The sequence below is a fragment of the Capricornis sumatraensis genome, chromosome 15 (genome assembly GCF_032405125.1).
Source record: "Capricornis sumatraensis isolate serow.1 chromosome 15, serow.2, whole genome shotgun sequence".
NCBI lineage: Eukaryota > Metazoa > Chordata > Mammalia > Artiodactyla > Bovidae > Capricornis > Capricornis sumatraensis.
This window is the reverse complement of record NC_091083.1, coordinates 66179420-66198635: the sequence shown is the minus strand read 5'-3', so window position 1 is coordinate 66198635 and position 19216 is coordinate 66179420. Positions and strand designations below refer to the sequence as shown.

The 19216-nt window shown below is 46.4% G+C and overlaps 1 protein-coding gene across 2 annotated transcripts in view; it reads left to right on the top strand.

Moving 5' to 3' along the window:
* Positions 1 to 8083: 8083 nt before the first annotated feature.
* SNTA1 (syntrophin alpha 1) overlaps positions 8084 to 19216 on the top strand; it is a 29567-nt gene continuing 18434 nt past the window's right edge. For both annotated transcript variants that reach the window (XM_068987657.1, XM_068987656.1), the window contains exons 1-2: positions 8084 to 8393; positions 11532 to 11717. In XM_068987657.1, coding sequence (XP_068843758.1) covers positions 8084 to 8393; positions 11532 to 11717 — 496 coding nt within the window. The remainder of the gene's footprint in view (positions 8394 to 11531; positions 11718 to 19216) is intronic.

The window sequence follows — 19216 nt, the reverse complement described above, 5'->3', positions numbered from 1 at the left end:
TATTCCTATATCTTGAAGAATTTTCCATGGTTTGTTGTGGTCCACACAGTCAAAGGCTTTGGCATAGTCAATAAAGCAGAAGTAGATGTTTTTCTGGAACTCTCTTGCTTTTTCCGTGATCCAGCAGATGTTGGCAGTTTGATCTCTGGTTCCTCTGACTTTTCTAAAACCAGCTTGAACATCTGGAAGTTCACGATTTACATACTGTTGAAGCCTGGCTTGGAGAATTTTGAGCATTACTTTACTAGCATGTGAGATGAGTGCAATTGTGTGGTAGTTTGAGCATTCTTTGGCATTGCCTTTCTTTGGGATTGGAATGAAAACTGACCTTTTCCAGTCCTGTGGCCACTGCTGAGTTTTCCAAATTTGCTGGCATATTGAGTGCAGCACTTTCACAGCATCATCTTTCAGGATTTGAAACAGCTCCACTGGAATTCCATCACCTCCACTAGCTTTGTTCGTAGTGATGATTCCTAAGGCCCACTTGACTTCACATTCCAGGATGTCTGGCTTTAGGTGAGTGATCATATCATCGTGATTATCTGGGTCATGAAGATCTTTTTTGTATAGTTCTTCTTTGTGTTCTTGCCATCTCTTCTTAATATCTTCTGCTTCTGTTAGGTCCATACCATTTCTGTCCTTTATCGTGCTCATCTTTGCATGAAATATTCCCTTGGTATCTCTAATTTTGTTGAAGAGATCTCTAGACTTTCCAATTCTATCATTTCCCTCTATTTCTTCGCATTGATCGCTGAGGAAGGCTTTCTTATCTCTCCTTGCTGTTCTTTGGGACTCTGCATTCAAATGGGTGTATCTTTCCATTCTTCCTTTGCCTTTAGTTCTCTTCTTTTCACAGCTATTTGTAAGGCTTCCTCAGACAACCATTTTTGCCTTTTTGCATTTCTTTTCCTTGGGGATCGTCTTGATCCCTGCCTCTTGACAATTTCTCAGACTTTCCTTATTTTTGATGACCTTGACAGTTTTGAGAACTGGTCAGCTATTTTGTAGAATGTCTCTCCATAGGGATTTGTCTGATGTTTTTCTCATGATTCAATTTGGGTTGCTGGTTTTTGAAAGGAAGCCCCACAGACGGATTATCTACAGAAAGAAGTATTTGATTGATAGCTGACTTCTCAATAACTTCAGTAGAAGCCAGAAGACAGTATCCTTAATGCTGGGGGAAAAATCTGCCAACCTAGAATTTCTACTCAATGAGGCTCTTTCAATAAAAGCATAAAATAAAAATATTTTCAGGTAAAGGAAAACAGAGAGTTTACCATTAGCATACTCTCTCTCTCACTAAGGGAAATTCTCAAAGATTTTCTATTGTGCCTGGACTCTGCAACAAGAAAAGTCCCTGAACACAGCAACAAAGAGCCCATCAACCAAACTAAAATATATACAGACACATTTATAAAAAATTAAAATATTTAGGGGAATTCCTTGGTGGTCAATAGAAAGTCCTCCTCTACAGAAAATCCCCCCAAAAGATGAAGCCCTCTTCATTGAGCCACCTGTCAGGGGCTCAGTAGTTGTAGCGTGCGGGCTTAGCAACTACATGTGAAATCTTAGTTCCCCCACCAGGGATCAAACCTGGGTCCCCTGCATTGGAAGGCAGATTCTTAACCACTGGACCACTAGGGAAGTCCCTCCCTAAATATTTCAAGTACTTAATGAAAATAAAGGGTAACTCCATAAAACAAACCATGTTAGTTCTCTACTAAAACCCTCCAGTGACAGCTTGGAATAACTCTGGATGCCTTCCTTGCCTCATGAGATCTGTATTATCTGGCTCCCGTGACCTCTCTGCACTTTCTCCCTTGGCCATTAAACTACAACCACTCAAAGAAGCCAAGGTCTTTCATACCTCAGGGCCTTTGCACAAGCTGTTTCCTCTCAGCATTATTTGCTCCTTGTTAACTTTTACATCTTAGTTTGAATATACCTCTTCCCTTGACCACTCTCCAATAGGTCTTCCTTGCTGTTTTCCATTATTGTGCCCTGTTAATTTTTTTCAGGCACCCATCAGTTTTGGAAGTTATTTGACTTGTTTTCTTGCTTAATAAGGGCTTCCCAGGTGGCGCTAGTGGTTAAGAACCTGCCTGCCAATGCAGGAGATTTAAGAAACCCAGGTTTGATTGCTGGGTCTAGAAGATCCCCTGGAGGAGGGCATGGCAATCCTCTCCAGTATTCTTGCCTGGAGAATCCCTATGGACAGAGAAGCTTGGTGGGCTACAGTCTATGGGGTCGCAAACAGTCAGACACAACCGAAGTGACTTAGCAGGCACGCATGTTTGCTTAATAAAGATTCCCCCACTAGACTGTAGATTCCATTATGGCAGGACTATATACATCTTGTTCATGGTCTATGACCAGCACCTCATTGGCTCAGACTGAGATTTAATAAATATTTTTTGAATGAATAAATTCAAAAGCCAGTGCCTGGCTCAGAGTAGAGACTTAATAATATTTTTGAATGAGTGAATAAATGAACTGATTGGGAGCCAGAATCTTAGCCATTGAACTACCAGGGAAGCCCCACATCAAGATTTTTGGATGCTAACATTTCTTTATTCTAAATTCCACAAGTCTACAATTTGAATTCCCTAAACATTCTGAGAGTCTGATTTTAACTTGGATCTTAGGGTAGCCCAGAAATAGCTAAAACTTTGGAATTAGAAATAACTTGGTTCCTATCCAGGCTCTCTCATTTATTAGCTGTATAATCTTGGACAAACTGCTCTCTGTCTCTGAGCCTTGACCTGTAGAATGGAGATGACAGTGCCTGCCTCACAAGGTGCAAGAAGATTAAGATGTGGTGTGTAAGGGCAGCACTTGGTTTGATTTCTATCCCACAGGATACCACAGTTTTAGATTTTGGAAACCTCCCACCCTCTTTGGATTCCAGAGATCCAAATATCTCCCTGGGTGCAGTATGGTGTCACAGCGAGCTCTGGTGCCAGATTTGCTGGGCTTAGTACTTCCTGTCGCTGAACCTCAGTTTCCTCATCTGCCTAGTGGGGATAATAACAGGACCTATGATTTTCTTGAAGGTTAAATGAGATGATCCACAGAAAGCATGCTGGTCATGTAAACTCTCGTTATTACAGCCTTCACTGGGTCTGGGAGGCCAGGAGTGTAGGAATCTCTTCTATTTGCCTAGGAGCTGAAGCACAGAGGCCTCCTTGTCTGGATGAGGGCCTGAGGTTCTTGGTCCAAAAGCCTGAGCCTGCAGGACCTTCTATGGGAATTCGAGACTGGTGAACTGATCTGCTCCTCTCTCCTTCCTTTCCCCGTCCCTCTCTCTTATCTCTTGGGAGTGAACTGGTTTCCCTTGGGAGCTCTGCCCTGGGGTGTGGTGAGGAGCCAGTCCTGCCTGTATGTGTCTGGAAGGTCAATTTCTGAGCCACAGCAGAGTGGCAGCTGCGGACATAGTGGAGGGGTAGTGTATTCCTCCAGCTATACCACTGCTGCGAGTGGATTGACGGGGGCACAGCTGATTGGCATTGCCCATACTGCGTGATCATGGAGACACATACACACACACACACACACACACACACACACACACACACATTCTCTCTCTCTCTCTCACAGATACACAGAAAAAATACACGTACACATCTATACACACACGCATATACATGCACACACACACCACTGTTTTCTCTGTCTTTACATTCTTCTTCCTTCTCTGCTAGCCTCCTTTTATTCTACACACATCGCCCCTCTCCTTCCTCCTTTCTCTTTAAAACCATAGAAAACAGTCCCCGAGGGGAGAAACTCTTTCTCACCAAGTTTGTCTGGGGCTCATTAAGTCTTTTTTAAGCAGGGCAGTACGTGGGGTGACTTTTAAGGATCTGGCTTTAGGATTTGGTCCTGGGAAAGGAATCTCATCTCCCCTCTGGTTTCTTGCCTCCTGCCTGATTCCACTTCCCTCCCCCACAATTCCCCCTCCTTCAGAATGAAGCTTTCAAAAGCCACATAAAATGCTGTTCTCTTTTATCATTGTTTAGCCTCAGTTTTCTCAGGTTCTTCTACAATCTTGAAGCACAACCCTATTTTAAAAATATCAATGCATACACACACACACACACATATATATGTATATGATTCCACAGGAATGTGGGATCTTAGTTCCATGATCATAAATATGTGTGTATATATGGTGTTACATTTCTTTCTATCTTCCTCTCATTCTTCCTTCAGTTCTTTCTCACTTTGTCTCTTTCTTCTATATATTGGGTTGGCCAAAAAGTTCATTTGGGTTTTATCCAATATTTATCGAGTATCGGGTATTTGTCAGACCCTAGGTTTTCTTTGTTTTACTTGTGTCTATGGTGTTTTGATACTTCTCACTCTAAATTAAAGCTATTTGACTGATACCTGTTTTCTAAGATTATTATGACTCACTTTTTTGTTTGTTTGTTTTTTGTTTTTTTTTTTGGCTGCCCCTGGAGGAATGTGGGATCTTAGTTCCCTCATCAAGGATTGAACTTGTGTTCCCTGCTGTGGGAGCATGGAGTCTTTACTACAGGACCACCAGGGAAGTTTGATAACTCATATTTTTGAATGCTAATTATGTAGTACAGGAACTATGTTAAGCGGTTTATTAATATTATTTTATGTATTCCTCATAATAATCCAAGGTAATTTTAATATTCCTATATCATAGATTATGAAATGGAAGCTTATATGTTAAAAAAGTCACTCAGGACCACAGAGCTGGAAAGTGGCACAGTGTTATATGTCAATTATATCTCAATAAAGATAGGAAGAAAAGGCACAGTAGGGATTTGAACACAGAAAATCAGAATCCAAAGCTCCTGCTCTTAAGCACCATGAGATCCTCCCCTCCACACAGTGGACTGTACGTCCTGCGAGGTGAGACACTGGCTAACTTGTTTACAACTACTTATTTATGCCATGACCACTGTGTCTGGCATAGAGTGGATAGTCAATAGGCATTACTGATTGAGCGAATGAACTGTGAAATCATCCTTTGGTGCTATGTCGGTTGCAGAAAGGAGTAAGGGGGATATAAGCTTGGAAGCCAGACATACCCAAGGTTTGCATACAGAACTGTTCTTACTAGCGCTGTGCCTCAATTTCCTCACCTATAAAATGGGGATAATATACAGACTGAGCAGAATTCATGTGAAGTTTAAATGACAATGTATATTGATCAGCCAGCTCATGTACCTATGTGTAACAAACTGAACAAATGACACCTATTTTTATATGTACATGCTCAAATAATGCATCTGCATTATGCATGTAGCCTTAGTAGGTTTTCAGTGGTATAGAGCCACTCCCCTATTGTTGGATACTTGGGTTCATCCCTGCTGCTGCTGCTGCTAAGTCACTTCAGTCGTGTCCGACTCTATGCGACCCCATAGACAGCAGCCCCCCAGGCTCCCCCGTCCCTGGGATTCTCCAGGCAATAACACTGGAGTTGGTTGCCATTTCCTTCTCCAGTGCATGAAAGTGAAAAGTGAAAGTGAAATTGAAGTCGCTCAATCATGTCCGACCCTCAGCGATCCCATGCACTGCAGCCCACCAGGCTCCTCCATCCATGGGATTTTCCAGGCAAAAGTACTGGAGTGAGGTGCCATTGCCTTCTCCCTAGTTATTCGCAAATAGATGTTTGATGAGGACAACTTGTATATGTACCTGTTTTCTTTCTTTCTTTATTGGAGTAATCATATAATTGCTTTACAATGTTGTGTTAGTTTCTGCTGTGCAATAAAGTGAACCAGTGATATGTGTACATATATATATATCTCCTCTTCCTCTTGAACCTCCCTTCCCTCCCCCATCCCACGCCTGTAGGTCATCACAGAGCCCCGAGCTGAGCTCCCTGGCTGTACAGCTGCTTCCTACGAGCTCTCTGTTTTATACATGGTAGTGTATGTATGTCAATGCTGCACTCCCAGTTCAGCTCACCCCCTCCTTCCCCTCACACCTTGTGTCCTCACGTCTCTTCTCTCTGTCTGGGTCTCTATTCCTGCCCTGAAAACAGGCTCCTCTGTACCACTGCACCTGTTTTCTTGTGAGCTTTTTTTTCTTCCCCTTGATAGTATTTTATGTGGAAGATTCTACTTGCAGGGAATCTATACACTGATGTGGCCCTATTTATTGTCCAACAGCATCCCAGGTAGGAGTGGAAGATGGAAACAGAGTAGATATGAGGGCTGGTTGAGGTCTGTGAGGTAGTGTGTTTTTTCTGGTAATGATCACACCTCATCTGTCTAGTGCCCAGGGTCAGTACCCAGGCACTGGTGTGAGACAAGACTAGGTTTGAATCCCAGCTCTGCCCTACTCACAAATGTGTGAACTGGGCCAATTAGATCTTCTGAATCAAAATTTTCCTTTCGGTATAACAGGAGTATTCTTAACTGTAGCTACTTCACGAGGCTACTGTAAAGCTAAGAAAACACATGAAAATGCTCAGATCTAGGCCTGGCCAATTCAACAAATAAATAAAAGTGGATTCAATAAAAAACAAAGTGATTATATTGATTGCATAAGATTCACAGAGTAAAATATATTTTCCCACTGATTTAATCCTGACACAGTCCCTGTGAGGGTTATAGGGGTTATTAGGACCCCCCATTTCACAGATGAGGTAATTGAGGCCTAGAGAACTGTAGTGCCAGGACTAAGGTTGATATGGAGCTCACAGTTTCTGAACAGGGTTGAAAAACAGGTCTCCAGAGGTCCAGATCCAGAAGCCCCACCTTCCAGCTTTCTTCCCCAACACCAGGAGTTCTGGGTTCTTCTCTGTCCAGTGTGGAATTCAGGCTTTTCTGTATTCGACTGTGAAGAACAGGGGGTTAATCTCTTCAACTCCTTTCCAATTTCAACGTGGGGAGTGTTACCCCTTGCCTAATCCCTCAACAGCCAGCATCGCGCTTATCCCAGAGGGCGGGGCCTGTCAGCGTTAGACCCCACACTAAGCCATACCCACAGACCGAAGTTCCCGCCCCACAGTCGGAAACCCGCAAATCTCCTGCACTATACGCCCGCCTGCGAAGTCCCTTGCAGCTCGATGTCTGCCTCTTAAACTCAAGCCCTGTCCCTGCAGTCCAGCGCTCTGCCATATGCAGCCCCACTCCCAAGTTCAAAGCCTCGCACCACGATCCACGGTTCCGTCTCTTTTTCTCGTGATCCCACGGCTGCGAGCTACGGCCTCGGCCTTCGACGGCTTTGCCCGGCTGTCTCCTGCACAGGATCTTAGGGTCCAGCCCGGGACAAGAAGCCGGGCCCCCAGGGCCCCGCCCACCCCACTTCACGCTCTCATTGCCTTAACTTTGGGTCCCGTCCGGACACCCTTATGTCCCCATGCCCATGTTGTTGTCGTCAGTCGCTCAGTCGTGTCCGACTCTTTGTGGCCCCATGGACTGCAGCACGCCAGGCTTCCTTGTCCATCACCATCTCCCAGATTTTGCTCAGACTCATGTCCATCGAATCGGTGATGCCATCCAAGCATCTCATCATCTGTCGTCCCCTCTTCATCCTGCCCGAAATCTTTCCCAGCATCGGCGTCTTTTCTAATGAGCCGGGTCTTCGCATCGGGTGGCCAGAGTATTGGAGCTCCAGCTTCAGCATCAGTCCTTCCAATGAATATTCAGGGTTGATTTCCTTTAGGACTGACTGGTTTGATCTCCTTGCTATTTAAGGGACTGTCAAGAGTCTTCTCCAGGACCACAGTTCGAAAGCATCAATTCTTCGGCGCTCAGCCTTCTTTATGGTCCAACTCTCAAATCTGTACGTGATTACTGGAAAAACCATAGTTTTGACTATATGGACCTTTGTGGGCAAAGTAATGTAGACTCAGTATATCCTCTGGCTCTTGGAACCCGCCACAGCCCCTTCTGCCTTGCCGGTGACCACGCCCCTCGCTGTTAGCCACACCCACATGCAGCCCCGCCCACCGAGGCTCCACCCCCAGCGGCCTGGGGTAGGGTGGCGGCTGGCCCAGCTGGGCCCCCGCTGCCCTCAGCTCCGGGCGCTGGGTCGGAGCGGGCCGGGCACTGAGGGGGCAGGGCGAGCGCGGCGGCCCGGGGGCTCGGAGGCGAAGATGGCGTCAGGCAGGCGCGCCCCGCGCACCGGACTGCTGGAACTGCGCGCCGGGGCAGGCTCGGGGGCTGGTGGCGAGCGGTGGCAGCGGGTGCTGCTCAGTCTAGAGGAGGACGCGCTGACCGTGAGCCCCGCCGACGGCGAGCCCGGACCTGAGCCCGGTGCCCAGCGGGAGCCGGAGCCCGCGCAGCTCAACGGCGCCGCCGAACCGGGCGCCGCGTCCCCGCCGCTGCCGGAGGCGCTGCTGCTCCAGCCGCGCCGCGTGACGGTGCGCAAGGCCGACGCCGGCGGGCTGGGTATCAGCATCAAAGGTGGGCGCGGGGGCACCGAGGGCACGGGTCTTGGTGTCTGTGGGACCGCTAAGGCGCAGGGATCGCGGGGGCTGGCAGCGTATTGAGGACGTGGAGTTGGTGGACTTCTGTCCGGGGTGACGGCTTCTGGGAGGACAGAACCGAGGGCACCAGAGCACCAAGGTCGGAGAGGGCTTTGAGGTCTCATTCAGAGGGCACAGGTGTGGACGGCTTTGGGGGCACGCCAAGGACAAGTGGGTGGGGAGTTGTGTGCTGAGGCAAAGAGGTCTGAGACTGATCGCCTTTCAGGAGTTGCATGGGTATCAAGGACAAGAGGGACCCCAGTAGAGCAAAGGATAGAGAAGGGAGACTGAGGCCTGGGGTGCTACTAGGCAAAGGAGGAGGAAGTCTTCAAGAGACAGTCAAAGTAGAAGGGAAGGAGGGGCAAGGTCTGGAGTGGGAAGCATTGCTGGAATGGCGACTAGGTGGAGGTGCCAACCGGGCTGGGCTCACAGACAGGGGGCTGCAAAGGACCTGGAAATCTGAGCGCCTAGGAAACCTGTATGTATAGGTGAAGAGTCTTAAGTGTCCACCATTACAGCACTGAGATGGGCTTTCAGCCCCCAGTACTGACAGCTTTCTTTAAGGTGCAACCCAGACTGAAGTCCAGAATCACCTGTGTGAACTTGTGTGATAAGATCCCATGGACTGTAGCTTGGTAGGCTCCTCTGTCCTTGGGATTCTCCAGGCAAAGATACTGGGTTGCCATTTCCTCCTGCAGGGGATCTTCCTGACCCAGGGATAAAACCCACATCTCTCATGTCTGCTGCGTTGGCAAGCGGGTTCTTTACCGCTATTGCCACCTGGGAAGCCCTTTTCCATCTCTGGACCTGAGTTTCCTCAACTATATAATGAGAGTAATGATAGAATTGGGATGTTTCTATGAAAATAGGTGTCCAAAATACTCAGTCTACCAACACATAATAGGTACCTAGATAGTTATTGCTGTTAGATGAGAGGAAAAATGAAGGTCAAGAAAGACTCCCAAAGTTAGTAACCTGGTGCTGAAAAGTCTGCACATCCCAGCCGCTGCATTCACCATTCCTTCCTGAGGGGGTGGGGATGGTGGTGACTTGGGTACCATTATGTGCCGAGTGCTATGCCCAGTACTCTAGGCTCAGGATCCACTTCATCCTGGCAAGAAGTACTAAAAGATAGGAAGTATAATCTTCATTTAGCAGGTGAGGAAACTGAAACTTGGAAAAGTAAAATGATTTTCCTAGGATCACACAGTCGGTGAGTGACAGAGCTGGCATTTGAACCTCAATTATCCAGCCACTAAAGAGTGTTCAGAGAAGTTGATTTTTCCCCAGGAAAAGGAAAGACAATATCTGAACCTAGGTCTCCTGGTTCCAGAACCAACACTCTTAACCCTCTGGTAGGCTGCGAGTCAGGCCCTCAGATACCACGCTATTGCTCCATCCTCAAAGATGGAGGGAAGTTTGGAAAAACTCCAAACTTCCATGCAGCCAACCAAAGGGATCTAAAAGGGGGGTAATGAGAAAGCCAGGGACTGGACACCTGTTTTGCCCTCAACACCAGCCTGGGTTAGGGCAACAGATCAAGGCAGAAATTGTACACTCTGTGTTAAAGCAGGAAGGAACTTAATGTTCATATAGCATTCCATTTTGCAGATAGACTGAGTCTTGGAGAGGAAGAGGACTTTTCAAGGTCACATAAAGTTATTCCCTAGCTTTACTCCCAGGTGGGGGTAAAGGGACTTTTAGGAGGTGTCAGGGGGAATGCCAGCTCCATTCAATTCTTTTTGTATGGAGACTGGATTCCTGTTGCTGTGTTGATCTTTCCTTTAGGGTCCAGCCCAGCCCAAGGCATCGAGGAATGGCCATGGATTCAAACTGACTTGAAGTCCCTAGTTTCTGGACCTGAGTTTCCTCAACTATATAATGAGAGTAATGATAAGTAATGATAGAATTGGGATGTTTCTATGAAAATAGGTGTCCAAAATACTCAGTCTGCCAAGGTGGAAGAGGGCAGAGAGATACTGGGTTGGCCAAAAAGTTCATTTGGGGTGTTCCATATCATCTTATAGAAAAACTCAAATGAACACTTTGGCCAACTCAATTTAAATAGAAACTCCTTCCTTTCCTAGGCTTCAAGCTCTGTGCACTGCAGTGGGCAAACTGCTGGGCCTATGTGGGGGTCCAGAGAGGCATTCCAGTCCTACTTCTGCTACCAGTCTGTTGAGTGACCTTGAAATTATGACCTCCTCTCCCTGGGCCACTTGTTCCTCATCTTTGAGGATGTAGCAATAGTGTGGTATCTGAGGGCCTGACTTGCAGCCTACCAGAGGGTTAAGAGTGTTGGTTCTGGAACCAGGAGACCTAGGTTCAGATATTGTCTTTGCTACTAATTAGCTGGGTGACCTTGGACAACGGATTTGTCTCCACACTTCAACCTTCCCAATAGGAATCTGAACATGCCTGTGTGATTGGGTATTGTGAAGATGCAGTGAGACAAGATTGAAAGCATTTAACACGGTGCTTGGCACTTGGTATGTGGAACTAATGTGAACTGTTATCAATGTTTATTATTTTTAAAGGACATTCAAAAGTTTATAAATAAAGCAATATGGTAAAATGTATTAATATTTGATTTTTTTGTCTTTTTGCATCAGAGATGCAATTCAGATAGGCTTTTGAAATCTCTAGACTTTAAAGCCCTGGTTTCTAGCCTGAGACCTAGGTTGTGAAGCTTGCAGCTTTGTGGCCATAGCAGTAACTGACTTCTATCTTTATTCTCAATTAGAGGTTATCAGTGAGTTCCCCCATTATGGGAAACTCACTTAAAAAATAAGAAGTTATTGAAGCATCTTGTAAGTTCTTCCAACACTGGTGACCACCCAAAGCACTTAACCAAAAGATCCATTATAACATTATAAATTTAGAAAATGCCTTTTAGGTATTATTAGTGCCCCAAACTTCTAAGGCTCTTTTCTGAGATTCTCTTTGCCCTGCACTGCTGCTTTCCCAGTACTGGGCTGGACACAGTAGGAGACCTTCAGAAATAATTTTGCCTTGTTGTGACTCGCAAGTGTTGGAATGTCTGCCTCAATTTCTTCCTCTTTCTGTGCTTGTCCAGGGGGCCGAGAGAACAAGATGCCTATTCTCATCTCCAAGATCTTCAAGGGCCTGGCAGCTGACCAGACGGAGGCCCTCTTTGTGGGGGATGCCATCCTGTCCGTGAATGGGGAGGACCTTTCCTCTGCCACCCATGACGAGGCGGTGCAAGTCCTGAAGAAGACAGGCAAAGAGGTGGTGCTGGAGGGTAAGCACTGGGGACCCCAGGGGTGTTCAGTTCTTCCCTACAACCCCCCAGGCCAGTGGAGTCTGGGAGGTGGGCAGGGTTGAAAATAGAAACAGAACTTGGAGACCTGCCTTGAGACATTGGTGTGGTGGAGAGAGAGCCGCTTCAGAGCCAGACAGATCTGGACTTCATTTCCTCTCTCCCACTCCCTAGCTGTTTGACCTTGGATGAGTCACTTCATTTCCCTGAGCCTTAGTTTTCTCATCGGTAGGGCAGGGATATAACTTCTGCCTTGCTGGGTCGTGGGACTAGGATGAAAGGTCCATGGTAGGAACTGCCACTCGGTGAGTGACACAGGGGAAGAAATGGGTGGGGACTGGGGAACAGGAGACTTAGAATCTTGCCTGAGAAACCGGGGGAGCTCTCAACTCTGAATCCTCCTATCACCCAGGGGCCCTAGAACCCTGCGACCCATCCTGCCTTGGGAGGGTACTTGGCCTTTATGCAGCAGGACATTGGGTACTTCTAGCTAGGATCCAAGAGGAATATGTTTTGGAGGGGAGGGAAACTTGGTGGCTCCCTGCCCCTCTCCCCTCACTGTGTGGTCTTAGGCGAGACCTTTGCTTCCTCCTGGCCTCAGTTTCCTGTCACTTGTTACAGTCTCTTGCTGGGGTGGTCCCGCTTCTGCCTTTTGCCATCTCTGTCAGAAGGTTTCTGCTTTGCTCAGCCCATTCGTCAAATTCTACTCTGTCAGTTCCGGAAACCATGGGGGCCCAAGGAATGTGTCTTTGGCTCCTGGCCCAGAACAGGCACAGGGAGGTGGCGGGGGCTGATGGAGAATGCCACGGCCAGCGAAGCTGCTGCACTGAGCCCCAGGCCCAGGTCCTGATAGGTTGCCAAAGATGTCTCCAAGAGGCAACAGAAACCAACAGGCTCTGGATGCCTGGGTGATCTTTGGCATTCTTGTGGCCCTGACCTCGATTCTCTCTCATTTCGTTTTATTTTTACATTTTATTATTTATTTAAATGTACTGTGTGTCTATTCAAATGCTGCTGTTGCATTTTTAAATATACACTTAAAGCTGACTCTGCGGGATTGATCCCTGAAAGCTTAAGGATATCAATCATATTTTAACAGCAAAGTTAAATAACGAGATCACACATAAAGGAGATGGATATAGGAGATTTTCTTTCCACATGCCTCATTACTTTGATATTTATAGCCAGCAATGCAGTTTGAAATAGTTGAAATTCATCAAAATGTCATATTTCGGTTGACTTGAAAAGCTCTTTTAGTCTCTGCTGTTTGAAAATTTAGTTCATAGATGGTAAAATTTCTACTGTAGACATGTCTCTAATCTACACTGAGGTCTCCCTCCCCTCCTCATCTTTAGGTAGAGAACGTCTCTTTCTGGGTTCTTAGTGTGGATCATTCTGAGAAGATAGTATCTTTGAGTGTTAGACATTTGAAGCATTTCCTGGTATTGGGGCTAATACCCAAGCCTCTGTCTACCTCATTCACTCCATTCCTTCCTCATTAAAGCCAAGATGCCTTTCCAGAGACCTACTATGTACCTGATGTGCAGAGCATTGGGGTAGAAGGTAAACTGGACCCAGGGCCTGCCTAAAAGAGCCCACTATTGAATGGGGGGACAACATATGAACACTGTCTAAAAATGGGACAACAGAGGATGAGGTGGTTGGTTGGCATCACCGGCTTGATGGACATGAATTTGAGCAAGCTCCGGGAGTTGGTGATGGACAGGGAAGCCTAGTGTGCTGCAGTCCATGGGGTCGCAAAGAGTTGGACACGTCTGAGCAACGGAACTGATTCCACACAAGCCATTTAAAAATCAGCATCTACAATCCTGTCTGCTCTGAAATTAATCTGGCCTTGAGCAAGAGCCACATCTTCTCTGGGCCTCAGATCTCATATCTGCTGGGGTTAAGCTAGATCAGAGATATCCAACAGCTTTCATTCTGAGTGTCAGTTTCCTTGGTGGTTCCTGGGAGTTCCGTATTTGGAAACATTGGGAGGTCTTATCTGAACTCAGCAGAAAGGAACTGGAATTAATTTGCAATGTTTAGTGCAGATAGAGAAGGGAAGAGATATGGTATACATACCATCCCAAGACTGAGGGTCTCTGGCACTTGTGTTCTCTAAAACTTTTCTTTGAGCAAGATCTTTCCTTGGCAAGCCCTGTTGCAGGCTGCTGGGTGGAGCCTGGCCTGCCTTTTGCCCAGCATAGGATTTGGCACATAGTAGGGTGGAGAAGGGGGTGGCTACCCATTCCTGTTTTCTTGCCTGGAGAATTCCACGGACAAAGGAGCCTGGCAGGCTACAGTCCATGGGGTTGCAAAGAGTCAGATTAATATTTTCACTTTTTTCTGTTAGTAACTCCTCTCCTGTCCCATCACATTTACATAGAATTGGTATTATTTCCTGCTTAAATGTTTGGTAGCAGTCTCCAGCGGAGAAGGTGATGGCACCCCACTCCAGTATTCTTGCCTGGAAAATCCTGTGGACGGAGGAGCCTGGTAGGCTTCAGTCCATGGGGTCGAGAAGAGTCGGACACAACTGAAGCGACTTAGCAGCAGCAGCAACAGTCTCCAGGGAAGTTACCCTTATAGAAAAGTTTTTTTTTTATTTGCCACACTTTGCAACATATGAGATCTTAGTTCCCTGACCAGGGATCAAACCCAGGCCCCCTGCAGTGGAAGTGCAGAGTCCTAACCACTGGATCGCCAGGGAAGTCACGATTTTAATGTCCTTAATAAGACAATTTAGATGATCTATGTTTTCCTTGAATGTGTTTTGGTAGTTTACGTCTTACAAGGAATTTGTCTGTTTCATTTAAGCTGCCAAATTTCTTGGCATAAAGTTGTTTATAATCTTCGTGTGTTTTTCCTCCCTGTTGGATGAAAGCGCTCTCCTGCTTTCTCTTTCTCTCCTCCTCCCTTTATACTGCTCTACTCAGTGGTTCCAAGGGGATTCTGTCTCATGGAGCAGATAGCTAAGCAAACCTACCAGATCACCATTTTGTCATGGGTGCTGAGATGGAGTCTGCCTAGAAGTTGGAGGAAGCAATGGTTTCCCCTCTCTAAATGGTCAGGAACGACTTCCTGGAGGAGGGATGCTGGCACCTGATGAACAATAAGCAGAGGTGGGAATGGGGTAGAGAAAGGGCATTCCAGGAATGGAAGTTGTCTGAGCAAAAGGGAAGGGTGAAATGACTTGACTTGCCTGGGGAACTGCCTGGGAAGTAATTCAGCTTTATCTGAGCTTAGGTGTGAGGAAGCGGGTGGAGAAAGAGGAGGCTATTCAACTTGACGGATGCTGCAGGGCCTTGAGTGCCAGAATAAAGGAATTTGGATGGAAACAGAGCTATTTCAAGGGTTTTTCAGCAGGGGCTCACACGGTCAGCTTTGGACTTTACAGCATCAACCTGATTTGGAAGGAGGCAATAATAGATGCAGAATGGCAGCAAGGAGGGAACTTCCCTGGCAGTCCAGTGGTTAAAAATCCACCTTCCAATGCAGGGGATGTGGGTTCAATCCCTGGTCAGGGAATTAAGATCCCACAAACCCGGAGCAACTCAGCATGTGTGCAGCAACTGCTGGGCTTGCGTGCTGCAACGACAAGAGTCCGCGCACCGAAATGAAAGATCCCTCCTGATGCGGTGAAGATTCAGTGCGCCCCAGCTAAGATCCGAGGCAGCCAAATAAATAAATAACTATTAAAAGAAAAAAGAATGGAAGCAAGGAGGCTGGGGCCATGAGCAGAAGGGAGATCATGATGGTTTGACCTAAGCAGGCTTGGATAAAAGAAGAGTCTCAAGCTGTGGGGCTTCCCAACTGGCTCAGCATTAAAGAAACCACCTGCAGAAGCCTCAGGAGGTTGAGGCTTTGATCCTTGGGTCGGGAAGATCCCCTGGATGAGGGCATGGCAATCCACTCCAGTATTCTTGCCTGGAGACTTCCATGGACAGAGGAGCCTGGCAGGCTGCAGTCCATAGGGTCACAAAGAGATGGACATGACTGAGCACGCATGCATGCACTTGATGTTGTAGCCTTCTTGTTAGCTTTTTTTTTTTTTCTTTCTTCCAGCTTTTTCTTAGCTGAAGTCTGTCTCAGCTGCTCTCCAGTAGGCCTGTAGAAGGAGATAATTCCACCCAAGGCAGCAAAGGGCTGGGGGCGAGAACTGGGGTCAAGAATCTTTGAATTGCCCAGGTGATCTGAAGAGCCTGGAAGATATGAGGAAGCTAAGATGCTGGGTTGTGGCTGGTCCTTGAGACTTAGGGTAGTTTGTGGAGAACAGGCAGCTGCCCTAGTCTGGAACCAAAGCTCCTAGAAGCCTCTCTGGGCCTAGGTTGCTCCCCAGCACCCAATCAGTGATCACATTGTTCAGAATTTCCCCGCCCTCATCCCACTTCTTAAGGCCACCTCCAAGGAGACAAGGGTTTCCCTGATAGCTCAGTTGGTAAAGAATCCGCCTGTAATTCAGGAGACCCAGGTTCGATTCCTGAGTTGGGAAGATCCCCTGGAGAAGGGATAGCCTACCCACTGCAGTATTCTTGGGCTTCCCTTGTGGCTCAGCTGGTAAAGAATCTACCCGCAATGTGGGAGACCTGGGTTTGATCCCTGGGTTGGGAAGATCCCCTAGAGAAGGGAAAGGCTACCCACTCCAGTATTCTGGCCTGGAGAATTCTGGCCTTTGCGACTCGGGTCGCAAAGAGTCAGACATAACTGAGCGACTTTCACTTTCACTTTCCAAGGACCCATGGCCTATCTTTTGGATGTGAATTTGGCAGGGTAGCAGGGCATCTTTCCTGAGGTCTGGGGCTTGGTGGGTACAAAACTCCCTGAGAACATCCTTGAAGGAAAGCTGTCACTGGCAAACTGCTGTTGCCAGCCAGAACCCTATATACCTGGCCTAAGGGACTCAGCAAGCCCAGCCTGCCTTCTGGACTTTTTCTTCTGTGAGGTCAGGATTTTGCACAAGTGTCTTGAGCCTATTCTCAGTTAAAGGGATGTGTTTGTGATCAGAGTCTGGGCCCAAGCTGGCAGCCAGTACTCGTCTGTCTGCTTCTTAGAGAGGCCCATTGTGTGCACGGATCTGGAGCCAGACCCTTGGAGACTGTGCCTGGGGGAAAAGGGAGGAATGGTCAAATGCCTCCACTCCCTCCATAGCCCCTCAGCAAGGCTGGCAACAGGGAGCCTTTGATGCATTAAAAAATAATGCTAAAGGAAGTGGATAAAGTCAATTTTAGTACTTTGTACAAAGAGAAGGTTCTCCTCACATAAAGATCAGGCTTTTAAAAGATACAGGCAGAGAATAGTATGTACATAAAAATACAAAGAATAGTCGGAATTGCTATAATTCCCATTTTACAGACAAGGTCACCAAAATTTGTTAAAAATAAGTAACTTCCTTCAAGTCATACAACTAATAAATTGGCAGACTCGGAATTCAGACCTAAGGACTTCCCTGGCATGCTGGTAGTTAAGACTCTGTGCTTTCATTGCAAGGGGCAGGGGTTCAATCCCTGATCAGGGAACTAAGATCTTGCATGCTGTGCGGTACAACAACAACAACAAAAGAGAATTCAAACCTAGATTTCTCTGATTGCAGAGGCAACTGTTGACCCTGCCTTGGATAATACCCACTTCTCATGGTAGTTTGCAAGATTAAGAAATAAGGCATGTTATGTGCTGAGGCCAGTGTGCATAAGTAGGCACTCATTTATGTTTATTTTGTTTGCTATTTATAAGGATGAGACAGTGCACTTGAAGTTTATGGCACAGTGTCTTCCACACGGTAAGCATTTGATCAATGTCCACCTTTGTTATCATCGTATCAGCAGCAGCAATTTTTGTTTTCTCCAGTAGACTTGAAGGTCTCTGACAGCAGGAATCATGTGTAGTTTGTCTCAGATCCCCAGGCCTGGCGCCAAACCTAGATGCTGGTGAGTTTGGGGGAAGTGATCCCTAGGAGGGGACATCTCTGACTCTTTCTACTTTGCCTTTAACCTGTTCAATTGCAGTTGACTTTCCTAAATGTTTAAAAGGGGGTTCCAGGCTCACGCTGGATTTGACTGACTCCTGAGAGTTTCCATTATGAGTCCTCAGAACTCCAAGACCAGGTCCTTGCCAGCCCGTCCTCTGGCAGATGGGTACTGCCAGATATCCTGCCTGAAATTTGGCTCCATATATCACCACTGTCAAAAGTGGGATGTTGTTAACTGATGCAGCTAATGTGAGGTCACCCTGTTCAGTTTAGGTGAGTGTAGCTGTGCCTGAGAGGTGCCTGAGGGACTCTTGTCCTGGGAACAGAGGCGTAAATGGAGCCCTTGTCCAGTCCCCGCCATGACTGCAAGGACCTGTTGTTCTAATCATTGTTCTCAAGAAAACATTCATTTGGCTCTGCACATATATGGCTTAGGGCCATATGATTCCCCACAGACAAAACTTGGCTTAATCCAGCTCTGGCCTGTTCCTTGGATCTTTGATTAAAATGCTTGTGGGACACTGGGGGCAGGTTTTGGCCTCTATTAACAACAGAAGTTGGTTGCTGATGGTAGCGGAGGGAATTCTAACAGTAATGATAAGAATGTTAATAATAGTGATGGTATGTCTGCTGTTTATTGAGCACCTATAATGTCCTGGATACTGTGCTAAATGCTTTCTGTATGTTTTCTCATTGGAGCCTCGAAACCACCCCTATGATTCAAGATACATCATTCATCTCATTGTACAAATAAGAATATTAAAACTTGTAGAGGTGAAGCTACTTGCCCAAAGTTACACAGAGGCAGAGATGGAATTTGAAGTTAGATCTGTCAGATGTCAAAGCCCATGTTCTTAAATGCTTATCCTGCACTGCAAGCCATGTCATCCATGTGAGACTCAGTTTATTCAATTTATTCAACTGTTAAATAGAACAGTTTAACAATGGATCAGTCTCATTGAATCAGTGTGGTTAAGTGATGATGTGTCAGTGAGATTTGAGCTTTCATGCTTGGTATATAGTAGATGCTCAAAAAGTGTTTCTTTCTCCCCCTACTAAGATCTTAGTAGGCTTCTTGAGTTGATGAGGGCCTTGTCTTTGAATCCTGGCTAAGATGGTTTGGAATGTGGTATATTTTTGAAAAATAGAATTTTTAAAATGTCAAAAATAATATACACTTAAATTAAAAAATGGAGAAGGAAATGGCAACCCACTCCATTATTCTTGCCTGGTGAAGTCCATGGACCGAGGAGCCTGGCAGGTTACATTTCATGGGGTCGCAGAGTTGGACATGGCTGAGTGACTAAGCACAAATTAAAAAAAAACCCAGGAAAGTGCAAAGCAATTGTCTTCTCATAGATTAACGTTACCCATGGCTAATATTTTCACACACTTCCAGAGAGAAGTTTCCATATTTGTTTTTATCATTGAGAAAGTTGAGGACCTCTTTCCAACTCAGCTCATGTAGCTCTGTTTCATTTTCTTTAATCGTTGCACAATATCCCATTATTGG